This window comes from Bufo bufo, chromosome 2 (assembly GCF_905171765.1).
Source record: "Bufo bufo chromosome 2, aBufBuf1.1, whole genome shotgun sequence".
In the NCBI taxonomy this organism is placed as follows: Eukaryota; Metazoa; Chordata; class Amphibia; order Anura; family Bufonidae; genus Bufo; species Bufo bufo.
The window spans coordinates 277,907,583-277,925,773 of record NC_053390.1 but is presented as its reverse complement, the minus strand read 5'-3'; the positions used below and the strand labels follow the sequence as shown (position 1 = coordinate 277,925,773).

The 18,191-nt window shown below is 43.3% G+C and overlaps 1 protein-coding gene across 2 annotated transcripts in view; it reads left to right on the top strand.

The window, feature by feature from the left end:
• The window catches only part of KIAA1671 (KIAA1671 ortholog), a 183,304-nt gene that overhangs the window by 48,702 nt on the left and 116,411 nt on the right, over positions 1-18,191 (top strand). For both annotated transcript variants that reach the window (XM_040416571.1, XM_040416572.1), the window contains exons 2-3: positions 5,988-7,503; positions 11,917-12,013. In XM_040416571.1, the coding sequence (XP_040272505.1) occupies positions 6,041-7,503; positions 11,917-12,013 (1,560 nt within the window). In that variant the 5' untranslated portion in view covers positions 5,988-6,040. The remainder of the gene's footprint in view (positions 1-5,987; positions 7,504-11,916; positions 12,014-18,191) is intronic.

The window sequence follows — 18,191 nt, the reverse complement described above, 5'->3', positions numbered from 1 at the left end:
TTGATGCAACCCATTGTCTTATTGGCCTTGGCAGCAGCTGCCTGACACTGGTTTTTGCAGCTTAGTTTGCTGTTTATTAAAATTCCTAGATCCTTTTCCATGTCAGTGTTACCGAGTGTTTTATCATTTAGTATGTACGGGTGACTTGCATTATTCCTTCCCATGTGCATAACTTTACATTTATCAGTGTTAAACCTCATCTGCCACTTATCTGCCCAAGCCTCCAGTCTATCCAGATCCCTCTGTAGTAGTATACTGTCCTCTTCAGTGTTAATTATTTTACACAGTTTAGTGTCATCTGCGAAAATTTATATTTTACTGTGCAAGCCTTCTACAAGATCATTAATAAATATATTGAAGAGAATAGGGCCTAATACTGACCCCTGAGGTCAGGGCCGGCTCCAGGTTCATGTGGGCCCTTGGGCGATAAATCCCAGTGGGCCCCCATGAGGCATTTTTTTACGTTGACATGACCCCCAGTGGCCCCTATACAGTATAATGACTACTAGTGGCCCTTCACACAGTATAATGAACCCCCAATTCCCCCCCACTGTATAATGACCACCTGTGGCCCTGCATTCAGAATAATAACCCCCAGTCGCCCCCATTTAGAATAATGACCCCCAGTAGCCCCCACACTGGGGGAATACTGTATGGAGGGGGCTCTGGGGGTATTTATACTGAATGGAGGGTCATTGGTGATCATTACTAAATGGGGGACACTGGGGGTCATTATACTATGTAAAGGGCCCTCACAGTATAATGACCCCACAGTGACCCTCCATTCAGAATAATGACCCCCAGTCGCCCCCACACTGGGGGTTATACTGTATGGAGGGGGCACGAGGGGTTATTATATTTAATGGGGGATCTGGTGGTCATTATGCTAAATGGAGGGTCAATGGGGATCATTATACTAAATGGGGGGCACTGGGAGTCATTATACTGTGTAAGGGACCCTCACAGTGTGATGAATGACCCCCCAGTGGCCCCCTCACATACCTATCATTGCAGGGGAGCTGGTGGTCCTGTCATTCACTAACCGCAGCTCCCTGCGCTCCTTCTCTCCTCCGGCCCGCTGCAGCAGTGAGCCAGGCCTGGAGGAGAGAAGGAGATGTGCAGTGATGGAGCTAGAACTGACTGGGCCCCACAGCGAAATTTAGTACGCCCCCCTCCCCCCCAATGTGTGTTCACATTACGTTTTTCCTATCGGTTTGATGTATACACATGTGCAGCACTCCACGTTTTTGTATCCTGCAGAGTCAAGTAAAAAATGCATACGTTAAGGTATATGTTTTTTTACCATGGAACTGTATGGTGAACGGACGCCACTGTACGGCATCAGTCTGAGGCATCTGTCAATGCATACATTTTCAGTATGCATTAAATGGATGTCAAAAATGTGATGTGAAGCCAGCCCTAGTGTCAGAATAAGCACCAGTACGCAGCGGAGCAGCATGGCGGAGAGGGGAGGCCGCCATGTACTGACAGAGGGCTGCCTGGTCCTGGTGGTCAGGGATGAGGACTGTGCTTCCCAACGATCATTCTCTACTGGGAAATACAGGGCGCAGTATAATACACTAGAATCTATATAATATAAAGATATTAGCCCTACCCCCCGAATAATCATACCATTAGGGGGTCATTTATTATATAGAAATACGTCTATATTAGGCGTATTTCTGACACAGATGTGGCGCAAAGGTCCTTAACACCGCAATCTGTATCTTTTCCCGCTCATGCCAGGTCTAAAAAAAGTGGTGTGGGCAGAAAGGGATACAGTTATGGCCATCCAGTTATTGGATACCACCGCCATATAGTGATAACACCGCCATATAGTGATAACACCGCCATACAAGGATAAAACCACCATACAGTGACCGGATAAAAGGGTATAAGAGGGCACAGTACAGGGAATGACTATGGGCACTGCACAGAGTGTGGTAAGAGGGCACAATGCAGGGTATAAAGGGGCACAGTACGGGGTGGGGGGCACAGTCACATGACCCTGTGATGTTAGAAGGTCCTTATGGTGAATGCGGTTCAGATGCCACCATAATGAGAGGCAGAGGAGTGAGACAGGGGCCCGGGGCCCTGGATGGACAGGAGGGGTGGACACAGCAAGTAGGTTGAAGGGGCTCTGAGGGGGATTCATACAAGTAGTGGCAGGAGGTCTGTGCAGGGCAGCAATAGGAGACAGGAGGGTGAAACAGGAGCTCTGGATACATGAGGGAGGAAAGGAGACAGCAGGGGCTCCATAAGGGTGATATAGGACAGGATATGGGGGGGGGGGGGGGCAGGTGTCATGGAGACAATCAGCTTAATAAAACAGTAACACAACTAAATAGAATGAAGCAGCAGTGTCCCCCCCTTTGCTTCTGTCCCACAGAGAAGAGACAGTCACAGTGCAGACTCACTCACAGACTGTCTCCACACTTCTCTGCTCCAGCTCCAGCCGTGCGGTCTCTCTCCAGTCTCCTCATGGCAGCGTGTGTCTTGTGTAGAGGGGGCGTGTCCTGTGTAGAGGGGGCGTGTCCTGTGTAGAGGGGGCGTGTCCTGAGTCTCTGCAGCTCAGAGGGCCCACCAAAGGGGTACTGCGTATGTGAAAGGACAGCAGTGAGAGCTCCCATCTGTATTGATGGAAGTGCTCATAGCAGCTCAGTGGGCCCCCCCCAGGAGCATTGGGCCCCGGCACTTGCCCGGGGATGCCGGGTTATGACGCCGGCCCTGCCTGAGGTACTCCACTAGTGACAGTGACCCAATCTGAATGTGTACCGTTAATAACCACCCTCTGTTTTCTATCATTGAGCCAGTTACTTACCCACATACAGACGTTTTCTCCCAGTCCGAGCATTCTCATTTTATATACTAACCTTTTATGTGGTACAGTGTCAAATGCTTTGGAGAAGTCCAGATATACGACATCCATTGATTAATTTAATCAGTTTCTATTAATCAGTTTGGCATGACCGATCCCTCATGAAGCGATGCTGGTATGACGTTATTGCTTATTTCCGTTGAGATGCTCTAAGATAGCATCTCTTAGAAAACCTTCAAACAGTTTAGGCTACTTTCACACTGGCGTTTTGAATTCCGTTTGTGAGATCCTTTTCAGGGATCTCACAAACTGTTCAAAACGGATCAGTTCAGCCCCAATGCATTCTGAATGGATAAGGATCCGTTCAGAATGCATCAGTTTGGCTCCGTTCCGCCTCCATTCCGCTCTGGATGCGGACACCAAAGCGCTGCTTTCAGCGTTTTGGTGTCCGTCTGGCGATGCGGAGCCAAACGGATCCGTCCTGACTTACAATGTAAGTCAATGGGAGCGGATCCATTGTCACTGACACAATATGGTGCAATTGAAAACGGATCCATCCCCCATTGTCTTTCAATGTAAGTCAGGACGGATCAGTTTTGACTTTGTTCTTCATAGTACAAACGGATCCGTTCTGAACGGATACAATCGTTTGCATTATAGGTGCGGATCCGTCTGTGCAGATACCAGATGGATCCGCACCTAACGCAGATATGAAAGTGGCCTTACCCACAACAGATGTTAAACTTACCGGCCTATAGTTTCCAGGCTCTGTTTTTGGACCCTTTTTGAATATTGGCACCACATTTGCTATGCGCCAATCCTGTGGGACATTCCCTGTCAGTATAGAGTTTGCAAATATCAGAAATAAGGGTCTGGCTATGACATTACTTAATTCCCTTAGGATACGGGGGTGTATGCCATCCGGTCCTGGCGATTTGTCTATTTTAATCTTTTTAAGTCGCTGATGTACTTCTTCCTGGGTCAGACAGGACACTTTTAATGGGGAATTTATTTTTACATTCTGCATTTCATCTGACAGTTTCTTTTCCTCAGTGAATACATTGGAGAAAAAAATATTTAACAGCTTTGCTTTCTCTTAGTCGCTCTTTGCGACTCCCCCTTCATTACTCTTTAAAGGGCCGACACCTTCAGATTTATACTTTTTAACATTTATATAATTGAAGAACATTTTAGTGGGTTAGTTTTACTCTCTTTGGCAATTAATCTCTCGTTCTCTAGTTTGGCCGCTTTTATTTGTTTTTTACATGTTCTATTTTTTTCCTTATAGTTTTTCAGTGCTTCCGCACTGCCCTCCTGTTTTAGTGATTTATAAGCTTTCTTTTTGTCATTTATTGCTTTCTTTAGGCCCCTTTCACACGGGCTAGATTTCCGCGCGGGTGCAATGCGTGAGGTGAACGCATTGCACCCGCACTGAATCCGGACCCATTCATTTATATGGGGCTGTGCACATGAGCGGTGATTTTCACGCATCACTTGTGCGTTGCGTGAAAATCGCAGCATGCTCCTCTTTGTGCATTTTTCACGCAACGCAGGCCCCATAGAAATGAATGGGGTTGCGTGAAAATCGCAAGCATCCGCAAGCAAGTGCGGATGCAGTGCGATTTTCACGCACGGTTGCTAGGTGACGATTGGGATGGGGACACGATCATTATTATTTTCCCTTATAACAGGGTTATAAGGGAAAATAATAGCATTCCGAATACAGAATGCATAGTACAATAGGGCTGGAGGGGATAAATTTTTTTTTTTAACTCACCTTAATCCACTTGTTCGCGCAGCCGGCATCTCCCTTGTCTTCTTTCTTGAAGAATAGGACCTTTGATGACGTCACTACATTCATCACATGCTCTGTCACATGTTCCATCACCATAGTAATGGATCATGTGATGGACCATGTGATGAGCATAGTGACGTCATCAAAGGTCCTATTCCTCACACAACAAGACAGAAGAGATGCCGGCTGCGCGAACAAGTGGATTAAGGTGAGTTAAATTATGTTTTTTGTTTTTTTTTAACCCCTCCAGCCCTATTGTACTATGCATTCTGTATTCGGAATGCTATTATTTTCCCTTATAACCATGTTATAAGGGGAAATAATACAATCTACACTACAACTAACCCAAACCTGAACTTCTGTGAAAAAGTTCGGGTCTGGGTACCACAGTCAGTTTTTTATCACGCGCGTGCAAAGCACATTGCACCCGCGCGATAAAAACTGAAATCGGAATGCAATCGCAGTCAAAACTGACTGCAATTGCATTCCTACTCGCGCGGGTTTGCCGCAATGCCCCGGGACACATCCGGACCTAATCCGGACACGCTCGTCTGCAAGGGGCCTTACAGTTCTATTTATCCACATTGGTTTCTTTTTGTTCCTTAACCTTTTATTCTCATACGGTATGTACCTCTCACAACTAGATTTTAGGATGCTTTTAAAGATATCCCATTTTGTGGCTGTATTTTTATTTTTGAGGACTTTGTCCGAGTTAGTTAGGCCTATAGCCTCTCTTAGTAGGCTAAATTTTTAGCTTTTTTGAAGTTTGGTATTTTTGTTCTTCCCAGTAGAAACACTTGGAAGGTTATTACTTTATAGTCAATATTTCCCAGGTGTCCCCCAACCTGCACGTCTGTTGTTCTGTCAGGTCTTTTGGTTAATACTAAGTCCAGTATGGCAGTCCCTCTAGTCGGGTCCTGAACCAGTTATGAGAGGTAATTGTCTTTGGTTATTGTCAAGGGGGTGATAACATAAAGAAAAGTTCCTGCATCTCCAATGGATTACTGGAAGGCTGCTTAGAGATGACCGTAACCTAGTCTTGCATTACAATTTGATTTCAATGAGCTTCATGCAGTGCATCATTTCTCCTATGGGGGCACTGCGGGAGATTGCATCTGATCAGTAGGGGTGTCAGCACGTACACAACTTTTGTAATCGGCTTATTCTAGTATAAATAACCTTCCTTTATAGAAGTTATGGGAATATTGGTTTCATCAAGTTGATTTTACCTAATGTCAAGATCTGCAGTGATTCCATCTAACTAATTTGGATTATGTACCTTGTTATTAATGTGTGACTGTTATACTTTGATAGTCATAACAGTCACATAACGAAGTATGAAGTCTGTAATTCATTTTTATTTTTATTTTTCAGCATCGTTCACGGATCTCTTCCCTGGTTTGAAAATGTTACAAATTAAGTAACTGATGTCCACTATGTCTACCAAGGTAGAACTGTCAACCAGAAGCACACGGAGTGACATTTTAAATGATGCTAAACCATCTAGGACATTTGTTAGTCCTCTTTCAGATGCCAGCAATAAGTCCACTGATACAGGTATATCCAGCTCCCTAATTATTGAAGATACCATAGCAAATCCTTCCAAAACCGTGAGCATGTTTAACAGTGGAATAAGGCCAAGATCCTCGCCGAAGCCTTTTTCAAGAGAAAAACTTCCAGAAAGCAGAAAGTCAACAGGAATGCCTTTCACCTTCTCTGGAGATGTGAAGCAACAAAGTGATGTGCCATTTCAAGCCACTACCAGCATATCATTATCTGGTAGTACAAAAAGTAATGAAAGTGAAAGAGTAGGTCGTCGAATATTCACATCATCCCCTCAAGCAAACACAGATGAAGACCAAGACAATAGGTCAGAATTGTTTTCTTCAACAGCAGTGGGTAGGAGACAGACCACCCCAGGTTGGCACCCAGTAACAAACACTATTGGTGAATCTAAGCCTACTGCACAAACTGAGGATATGAAAGTCACTTCTAAGCCCCCAATAATGTCTAGAAAACCTGAACTTTCTCAACAGGAACCAGTCTACCCAGTCTACTCAAGACGAACCTTTTCAGGTGTGGATGAATCAAGAGAGCCTGGATATAAAAGTGTAGAAAACACTAAACCTGAAAACATTGATAGCTTAACAGTTAGAGATCAGTTAAGGCAAAAACGGCGTCCAGTATCTGCTGTGTTTCTAGGATCAAATGAGCCCGTAAGTGACCAAAAAGTAGCCGACGAACCAAGAAAATGGAACAGAAGACCTCTTTCTGAAGATCTTACCTCATTGTTTGAAAGCAGAGTCAATGGAAACAAAAATGAAAATCCCTCTGAAGAAACTAAGGAAAATAGACCTTTTAGGAAAAATTCGCTAACCAACAGCAGCATGGACGAACAGTCTAGTCTAGGCGCCAAGGAAGGGGATCAGGCTGGTGATAAAAACATCTCCAGTGACACTAGAACAGGTGTAAGTGGAATTTCCTTAAGACATGCATATTCTACACGCATCGATAAAGACAAAACCAAGGAAGTGCCATCTAACAAGCAACAAGAAATAGCTGATGTTGGTGAAAATGTTATGAAGATGTCAACAAATATCAACAACCAGTCTTCAAAGTTTCTCCCTGATTCATATGATGGTTCCTCTAGTGAAGTAAAGAAGTCTGATGAAAGTGGAGTTGTCCCTGGAGTTATAAAAAGGCGCCTTAGTCTTTATAGTGCCAATACCGGTTCCTCTGAGGAAGCAGATGTGCCTTTAAACACAGACAACAAAAGTACTGCCAACATTGAGAGAAAACTTAGAAGCCATGTCCCTGATAAGGACACAAAGTCAGCTACAGAATGGGCAACATCGCCATCTCCGACTGTGACTACAGATTTTGCAAAAAGGTAAGTCTACAAAAGGGGTTGTGCCATAAATAATATTTAAAGTTTTTTTAAACAGCACCTGGATCTGAATACTTTTGTAATTGCATATAATTAAAGATTTAGTATAACTGCTGAGTTATTCTATAAAATGTATTTGTATAGTGCCAGCTGTTTGTTCTTTTCCCTGGTTCTCTGTCCACCTCACTGAGGTGGTTGCACATGCTCAATTTAACTCTTCAATCACCACAGCCATATCGCCTGCTAGAAGCTGTGGCAGTTATAGAGAGAGAGAGTTACATCAGAAAGGACACGTCCCCTGAGCTGCAGTAGAAAGGACATGACCCCCTGAGTAGACACCTTTTAGATAAATCTGGCAGAACAATTGGAACAATAAATGGGGAGATCTCTGGATCCATGTGAGGTATAGGGCTGGTTCTAGCTTTGTTAGAAAGAGGTTGCCATATACTATATAATATCTGATTTTCATTTTTATATCAGTCACTGATATTGTGGCAAAGTTACAAGGCTGCCTTGTGATACCACTTGTATGTGTATACAAGTGAATGTATAGCTAGCCACAGCTTCACGTGTCAATAGCTGAAAAAAAAGAAAAATGTAAGAATTAATTTGTAAACTTTCACATTAGCGTTTTCAATTCCGCTATTGAGATCCGTCATAGGATCTCAATAGCGGATGAAAACGCTCCAGTTTTGTCCCCTTTCATTGTCAATGGGGACAGAACTGAACTGAACGAAACGGAATGCTCCAAAATGCAATCCGTTCTGTTTGGTTGCGCTCCCATCGCGGACAGAATAACGCTGCAAGCAGCGTTTTTCTGTCCGCGATGTGGTGTGGAGCAAGACGGACCCGTCCTGACACACAATGTAAGTCAGTGGGGACGGATCCGTTTTCTCTGACACAATAGAAAACTGATCCGTCCCCCATTGACTTTCAGTGGTGTTCATCACGGATCCGTCATGGCTATAGAAGACATAATACAATGGAATCCATTCATGACGGATGCATGCGGTTGTATTATTGGAACGGAAGTTTTTTTGCAGATCCATGACGGATCCACAAAAAACGCTAGTGTGAAAGTAGCCTTAGTAAATTGCATTTTCAATGTCGTAACATCTTTTCTTATAATGGTGAATTGTATTGTCCCTCTGTTATTCCTCCATATGGAATAGATTAACAACTCTGTATTACCAGTTGGGGTAAGGAATATCCTTATTCCGTATGATATTGTCTAATCAGTTCTGCAAGTGTCAGACTGTGTTAGAAGAAAACCTTCTCCGGCATTGTTATTTCATGGAGTATTTACTTAGACGTGTCAGCAGTGGGGACATATCCTGTTTAGACAAAAATTGAAGTCAGCACATTTTTACCCATTTACCACTGAAGGCAGGATGTGCCTTATCAGTTCCAATTTTTTAATTCTGTTTTTCTAGTGGAGTCATACATACGATACGTAGAATAATGAACAGGAATAGCGACACATACATGGGAAAGAAAGTTACATGATCCCAAATAACATACACAGAATGACTGATGAAATAAGCATACTAACATTGATGGGGAAAATCTGATCTTTCCCAGCATTACCTCTATATAATATAATGTAAATGTAATGCTGAAGTACAGCTGACGCTTAAAACATAAAAAATAATAAATTCTAAAAGAGAAGCTGTCGCCTGTCCTGACATCTCTGTTTTAGCAAATGATTGTATTCCACATGAAATGTCATTTATCTTAGGACTCGGTTATTCCTACCAGTGTCAGACTGTGCAGGGACTGGACATGACCCCAACTGGTAACACCCATAATTTTTTCATAGAAATAGTATAGAAATGACATAACAGCAGTCGGACCCCCACGATCAGTTATTTATCCCCTATCCTGTGGACAGGATGTAACTTTTATACTTGCCACAACCTCGTTAAGTGGAGGAATTGCCAAAAATGATCCCTACAATTTCCAAATCATGATTCGTAGGGAGTTGAAAGCCTTCTTAAAAGTAGACTGGGAAAATTAGATTGGCGTCCTTGTACCGTTGCTGCTACAGCTGTGCATACCCCTCTGGTTCAGTGTCTTCCTATCACAAAGCCTAATTGGGAGATTTTCAACAATTTAAAGAGAAGATTTTGAAGTCTATCTTTGAGGATCCTTTTCAGAATTTTATAAGGAGATTGGGTGATGTGCCCCAATAGCCATTGGGTCTATCTTTGGTCTGTGCTTCATGAAACCCCCTCTGCAAAGGATCCACACTGATGGATGGAATTCAGTAAATTTGAATATATTAATATTCTGCTGACAGCCCATCCGGGCACAGCGTCTTGTTATTATGGGGAGAGACTATGACATGGACAATCTTCCATTCAGTGGTAGGACCAGAAAGCATATCCTGCTCCCCAAGACTGAATTTAGGCATTTCAGTGGACGACAGCAGGTCCCATGAGTCTGCTGGTGAGTACACTTGTGTGGTATAAAACTTGGAGTAATAATACGCAAACGCATCGCAGATGTCGTCAGTCGAGCTGTGTGATTGATTGGTTATGAGTTGAAAATTTTTAAAATTTTTGTATTGCACACAAAATAACTATTCTTGAACATTTTTTCCTATAACTTTCTGTTGTACCGTTCCTCTGTTTTTCCTTCTAGAAACTGATGAATAAAATGTCAACTGGGTCTTACAATTCCCCTCGTCAGAGGGGTGCTTTCCCTCGTGGTCTTGAACTGGCAGCATTGATTGGACAGTTCAGATACATGCCCTCATCTCATCTGGAAAACCCAGTTGTCAATTTATTTATAGATTTCTAGGAGGAGTAACAGGACTGGCACAACGTTGAGTTATAAGAAAAGATATTTACTTGACAATTACTTGCAGAAGTCATGAGAGCTGGAAAATTCTAACCTCTGACATGGCAGGTGGTTAAATTGTCTTCATATCACCTAAATTAGCTAGGTCTCTGAGATTGTCTCAGATTCTCCCCACTGTTGCAGCCATGATGTCATGTTCTTGGCTGCAGCAATGACATCCTGTATACCGCATGTGACCGCTGCGGCAAATCAGTGGCCCCAGAAGTATATGGCACAAGACCTCTGAGGCCAGTCATTGCCTGCAGTAGTCACACGCATTATGCAGGTACGAGTACGTCACTCATGTAAACGAAGCATAGCTGTGGAATTAGCAGTGGTGCTGGAGTGGAGAGGCTTTGGAATGGGGAGTATAACTTTTTTTTTTTAAATTATTTTAACACCTTCCCATGCTGTTTACCATTATTTTTTTTATAAACTTGGACCCCACAAAATACAAGCAGAAAATAAAAAAAGTCATTGCCCTTGGAAGGCGGGGAGTAAAAAGCAAAAGGAATGAACAAAATAGTTGTTTTTTAAAGTGATAATGCAGTGATGAGACACCTTTTTGAGACAGAGTGCCCAAACTGCAACCCAAAACCCACTTATTTATCGCAGAGTGCCAACAAGGCATTTTAACCTGAATACTACAGTTAGAGATGAATGAATTTTTCAAAAGTTCGATTCAACTGATTTGCTTCGTGATGAATTACTTTGTCACGAAGTGCATTTTTTTTGTAAGTAGTGGGTGCAATGACAGGGAGCAGCGATAGCGCCGCCCCCCCATCATTGTACCGCTCAGATGCCGCGTTCATACATGATCACGGCATCTGAGTGTAAAAACAGTGTGAAATTAACATAAAAACTTTTTTTTAGCAAACTTACCGCGTCCATTTGCTCTCGACTGGCCGGCTGCCGCCATCTTGCTTGAAGATCTGGCGCGAAATCTCGCGTGGCGCGAGATTACGTAAGCACGCAGGCTGACGTGACGTATGACGTCACCACGTCGGCCTGCGTGATTATGGGATTTCGGCCGAGATCTTCAATCAAGATGGCGGCTGGCAGCCCATCACGAGCAAATGGAGGAGGTTAGAATGAATTTTTTAGTTTTTTTAAAAATAATATTTCAGGTTAAATCAATTCGCTTACACGAAGCACGAGGAAATTCTGCTTTCAGGCGAATCAAATTTATCCTGAAATTCAGATCAAATTCCACTTCGTGGGATTCGATTCGCTCATCTCTAACTACAGTCCAATATAGTATATCTTCCGTGTACCTTATCATTTAGCTGTAATCGCTTAAATACTACAGTCCAATATAGTATATCCTCCATGTACTATAATAGCCTGCCTGCATTCAGTGCGCTGCTTGTGCTGTTCATAGTGTGTCCTGCGCTGATGAGTGGCAAGAAAAGTCTAAGGCATATTAGTACTAGGCTTTTTCCAGGGTGCAGGTGCCCACAGAGAGGACTCTGAGTGCCACCTCTGGCACCCATGCCATAGGTTCGCCACTACTGTGATAATGTATTAAATATAACTTTTTTTTTCTTCTAATTTTCTATTTTGACTTTTTAACAGATTCTTTAATTCCCCTTCAAGACTGGATCTGAAATCTGAGAAACCAAATGAAGAAAGGAGGAGTAGTTTTTCCTCTCAGGATTATGCAGCTCAGAAGGTATGAATTCTTAGCCCGCACCTTTGTATATGTGAAAGGGAACACAGGAGGTTAACTTCTTATTGCATCACAGTCCTTTCCATAAAATGCTTATTGTTTGGCAGTGCCTAAGTCAATGATTCCCAACCTTATTACGACAGTGGATCATGCTCTGATGCTCTCCCTTGCCCTGCGCTGAATTGCACAGGGCAAGGGCTTTTTTTGGAGATCCGGTGACCTACCGGGCTCTCCATGGGTAAGCTAGGTGGAGGCTTCCGACTAGCAGTGAGTCTGGTGATGTCACCGGCACTAATGGGCGGGCTAGGCCTGTAAAATGGCTAGGGCGGCGCTAGAGCCCGCCTATTTGTGCCGATAACATCACTGGGAACACTGCTAGGCAGAAGCCTCCGCCTAGCAGTGTAAAATTGTAAACAAAAAAGCCTTTGCCCTGCCCGATACAGCGCACGCCAAGGAGCTTAGTAGGGGGAAGAAGGGGATATGTCTGGGTTCAGTTTTGAAATCGGACAACCCCTTTTAAGCGTAATCAAATCATCTTGCAGCTTATCATAATTTTCTAAGCCACCAGTCTGCTGTCGAAACTGTTACCTACAGACAGCTGCGCTGCCTGTGCCTGAAATCACCAATAGCAAAGCTCCATACAGTAAGGAGCTTTACTATTGGATGGTTTTGGGCTGGCGCCAGAGCAATACAGCGCTCTGCAGCAGGGGAAGCCGGCGGGAGCTGAGAGGAGGAGGGTCCGGCTCCCGGGAGTTTCTACAGTAAGGAGAGCGGGGAGGGCTGCACAAGGACCCCGGGAAACATGGCGGTGAAGGAGCTTAAGAGGACTCCTCAGAGGTGACAAGTAGCCCCGGACATCAAGGTGACAACACATGTATACATCACAAACTGCACTACATACATCACACACTGATGCATGCAGTGTAGTGTATGTAGTGCACTGTGTAGTGAATGCAGGCAGGCTATTATAGCCAACTGATAAAGTACAGGGTTAATTCCGCTATATTGGACTGGACTTTATCACTTGGCTATAATTGCCTGATGGTATTTAGTAATGGTCCCCTGCATAAATACCCACCTCTTAGGCCACATTCACACCACCACTATTTATTTCTGTTGTTCTGCTCTGTTAGATGCGCAGAGCAACAAAAATAACAGAAGTGCTGGATCGGACACGTAAGGGTGGGTTTTTGTCATTCTTTCAACATACACAAAAACCATAAACATTAACGGACGCCTCAGACAGATACTATACTGTGGCATCCGTCACCATTGTAAAAAAAAAAAATGTATACTTTTTTTTTGCAGAACTCACAAGTTTTGTGTACCACATTTTTCCATCCTGCAAGGTTCAGCAGGAATTGGAGGCTAACGTATACATTTTTATTTTTTTTACAATGGAACTCTGTGGTGACGGATGCAACAGTATGGCATCTGTCTGAGGCGTCTGATAACATATATATGTTTTTTGTGTACATTAAATGTATGACAAAAATGTGATTTGAGCCCAGCCTGACTGACCGCGAAGAAGCTGAACAGACTCCGCTGAATATGATGGGATCCGTTCAGTTTCTGTTTGGAATCTGTCTTTTTACCAGACAAAAAAGTACTGCATATGAGGCTTTTTTGTCTGGTCTTTTGACAGAATCTCCAACAGAGGCTCCAAACGCAGCCTCAAACACAGATGTGGGCAAGTGCAGGACTACGTATTATGTATTTGTATTACTGCAGCTTTTGTACTCCTCCTCAGGTAAAAATACTCCTCAAAAATGGTCAGAGGAGTATTTTTACTCTTCTGGAAAAAACGTAGTGCGACCTCTGGTTGTATTATCAGTAACAGAAGCGTTCTTGCTGAACCCTGCCAGATCCAGCAGAAACACTCGTGTGAAAGTAGCCCAAGTACAATTACTTTTCTTGTGAAAATATGTCCTGTAATCCTGAGTAATTCTTCTTTTTATTTTTGCTTTTTATGCTTCTTTTCATTTTTACGGGTGGGACTCCTCGGTTTGGTGCAACTAAATTTCTAGCTTCTGTTTCTGAAGTCTCCGGGACAGTCATATACGATTGGGAGATGCTGGACAGCTGTAAACAGAGCCATCCTGCCAATGGTGCATTGGAAACCTTATTTGCATACAAATAAAATTACGTTTTTCTCAGGATTAGAGGGTCGCACTCTCACAAGAAGTGTATGGTTATGTTTTGGGGCACCTACCATACATGGCGGTGTGCTTAGTTTGAAACAGATTTGGGAGAATACAGACTCCCTTTAAACATGCCTGACTGCTAAAACACTAACCTTGGGGAACAGCCTGCTGTATCTCTGTTCATTTTGGCATTGCTGTGTGCAACCGCATCACCATCCGGCCCCATTCACTATAATGGGGACTAGCAAAGATCTGGCTGCAACCCGGCATACATGCCGGTAATTTGTTGGACAAATACCGCTGCCTGTGGTCTGACCGCTTCTCAGCATGTGTGCCGGGTTGCGGGCCGGATCTCTGCCGCTCCCCGTTATAGCGAATAGGGCCGGTGAGTGTCAGGTAGCGTCCATTAGTGCCAGACCCAGGGCTTCTCCGAAACAGCCTGCTGGAGAGGCCTAACGCTAGTGTGAAACTAGTCTAAGGCTGGTTGAACACTAGCGTTAAAATTTCTCAGCAGTCTGCCGGAGTTCTGGATTTGGAGTCCTTCCCGATCCAGTCCTCTGCTGGAACAGCCTGCCGAAAGATTATATAACGCTATTGTGCAACTAGCCTAAGGTATAAAACTATTTTACCTAAATATCTGGAAACCCTATAAGCAAATGAACTTGCAGTATATAGTCATTAGCTTTTGGTCTTTTATCATGTGAAGGTGCTGCAGAAGTTTAGGCCTAACTGCTTAGTAACTGCGTTGTAAGGGGTCAGTCCAGACTACACAGGCACAAAAATGATATTTAATTAAACTCTTTCCAGTAATAGATACTTAAGGAGCCAAAAAGAACTCAAAAGCGTATGCGGCAATTTTCTGGACTGCTTGCTTTTTATTTTACTTTATTGTTTTTGGTCATCTTTTTAGTTTACAAGTCAGACTGCTCACCCTTGGCATACATTTCTTCATTTTCAGTCTAAACTCATTGAAGAGAAGGCTACATGCAGGTCACGGGAATGAAAGTTTCTGGCTGCGGGGCTTGTAGGATATTTTTGGTTGTGGTTAATTAATAAATGCTGTTTTGAAATGTTCGGTTTGTTTTTTCACGTGGTTTAGTTAAACCATTTCCTGCTTTCTTTCCCAAGATGGTCGGGCTTACAGAAACAATGGAGGCGAAGATACACTGAGGATGTCTTTAGTATAAAAATGTCAGGGCGCCAGAGCAGAAGTTTTAGTCAGCTTTTCCACGTTCCACTAACGGTGTGGGAGGTGGATATCAGAGGGAATGGATAGATACATTCTGTAAGTGGAGAATTCTTGAAAATAGAGTGTTCAGAATAACTTGCAGGCTAGTGAGGATTTGATATAATGTTGTATGGTTTCTTTAAATTAAAATGGTTGCCTCATTAAGAAAGGGGGTAAGTGTCTGATCGGCCAGGGTCTAGCCACTGGGGCCCCTGTCAGTCATGAGAATGTGGGCCCGTGCTTTCCATTTGAATGGAGTCGCAGAAACAAGTGTGTGCAGAGTACAAGCACTCAACTATCTCCGGAAGCTCCATGGAGCTGCATGGAGCAGCGGTGGGTGCGTGACCGCCTATTTATACAGGAGAGATGGGCCCCCATTGATCAGACCTCCACCGGTCAGACACTTTTCATAGGGGATAAGTTGTCTTCATGGGACAACTTCTTAGGGTACGTTCACACAATGCATTTTGACAATACGTCTCCTGGCTGAGCTGCTCCTGGGCCACTGGCCTAGGAAAAGCAGAGAGAAGGCCATGGTGCCTTATCAAACAGCAGATCAGCGGGGGTCCAGGATGCCGGACCCTCACTGATCAGATACTGATGACCCATCCTGAGGATAGGTCATCAGTATTTAAATGTCCGAAAACCCCTTTAATTTCAAAAGAGCATTTTCGGCAAACGCATACGCAGCGTACAGTGCAGTTTTTGGCTGCTTCACATTTATTTCAGTGGGAGATACAGCATGGATTCTGCGCCAAGATAGGACGTGCTGCATCTATTTTCCAATGTGGAAATGAATGGGAGGCTATTTGGAGTCATTTTTTGACAATGTGGAAAATGCTCCAAAATCAGCACCAAAAAAAGGTGTTTTATATTGAACTAATAAAGAAGAACACTGACCCATTAGGGCATCTGACCCATCACCCATATAGGGCATCACACAATAATTAGCCCAATAATGTATCCCATCATGAAGTTTATTGGGTGAACAGACATTCCTATGACGGTCCGTTCCTGATCATTGCCGCATGTAAAGACCCTGCCAGGCAGCTGAGAAATTAGAAAGTGCGGTTTGTTGATGGCATCTTTTGTTTGAGCAGAAAAGTCATTGTTTTTTGGCAGGATATCACACACGGGCTGCTGACAAATGCAAACTAACCGGAGACGACTGATTATATTAACAATCATTTTAACCCATACGCTTTGCATGCATGCAGATTGCTTTGTTTACTGGAGCCTTAAAGGGCCACTGAGTTTTCTTTAGAAACATTTGATGTGTTCTAGAGACGTATCAAAAGTTTTGATTGGTGGGGGTCTGAGTGTTGAAACCCCCACCGATTGCTAGAACGAGTAGATGTGGTCACATAGGGCACTCTCCTGGCTGCAGAGGACAGAATTGAGACTTCTATGGATCCATTTCCTGCACTGAGGAGAGAGAGTGCGATCGGCAGGGGGTAACACTCAGACTTTCCGTATGTCTATGACATCAAAAGTTTTTTCGAAAACTCAGTGACCCTTTACTATACCAATACAGAAATGTGCTGGATTGATGCTTTTTAAGGGCAGGAAATCTACCCATGTAAATGGATTTTAAAGGGAACCTGTCACCACGAAATGCAGTGTAATCTGCAGGCAGCATGTTATAGAGGAGCTGAGCAGATTGTACATGTAGTTTTATGGGAAAAGATTCAGTAAAACTTGTAATTTTATAAATTTATATCTCAGCTTTTTCTAACTCACCTCAGTACACGGGGGGAGGTGTTATCAGTGACTGATTGCATTCTCTGTGTATATAGACAGCTGTCAAACTACATATCAATCTGCTCAGCTTCTCCTGCTCTATAACATGCTGCCTGCAGATTGTGGTGACCTTTTTAAAGCTAGCATTACTATATTTTATTTGCATATCTAGAAATCTACCATCCTTCACTTGGTGATGCTATATTGGGCCAATTTGTTGTTTTGCCATGGCATATTTCGACCATTATGTATGAATTTATCTATTTAGTGTAAGAATCCTGAACTTTGTTCTCTCCACTTCTGCCGATTGCACTAGGTGTAACCCTGGATTTTATGTAGATGTTTATGAAGTGGACTTTGCATCAGCAGATGCAGATTGTAGTTAGCGGGAACTTAAAGGGAACCTTTTATGGTATGCGTGCAGCATGCTATAGAGCAGGAGGAGCCAAGCAGTTTGATAAATCATTTTATGGCAAAGGGTTTGGAATAACTATATTATTCCATTAGATCTCTCTCAACTTGCAGCTTATTAGTCCAGTGGGCAGACCTACTTGTGACTGACAGTTAAAGAGGTATTCCACTTTTAATGACTACATTTAGAATAGGATGTTGAACAATTTTCTAATATACATATATTTAAAATTTTGCTCAGATCTATATTATATTCATACAGTAGCATCCCCCTAAAGAAAAAAAAATGGCACGGCCCGTTTTATTCCTGTAAAATGCATCTGTAGAAGAGCTAGATAGGACTAAACATGATGTCAGTCATGTCACCCTCACATGTGTCATGTGGCCTGTGGAGGACCTGAACACATAGAGCATATACAGTATTACCACCTTCAGCAGCATCTCTTCATGTCTGTGTTTTTTTACACTGTGCTTTATTAACAGCATGACAACATCACCTAGAGACAGGCGGCCATGTGAGTACACACAGGTACTGTGATAACCCCCCAAAAAATTGCTATTCTAGTAATAGTTCTATTTAGTTAGCCTATGGATGTGTCCTGTGTGCTAACCCACCACATGTAGGTCATGTAACGCTGCCTCTTGCTGAATGTCAGGA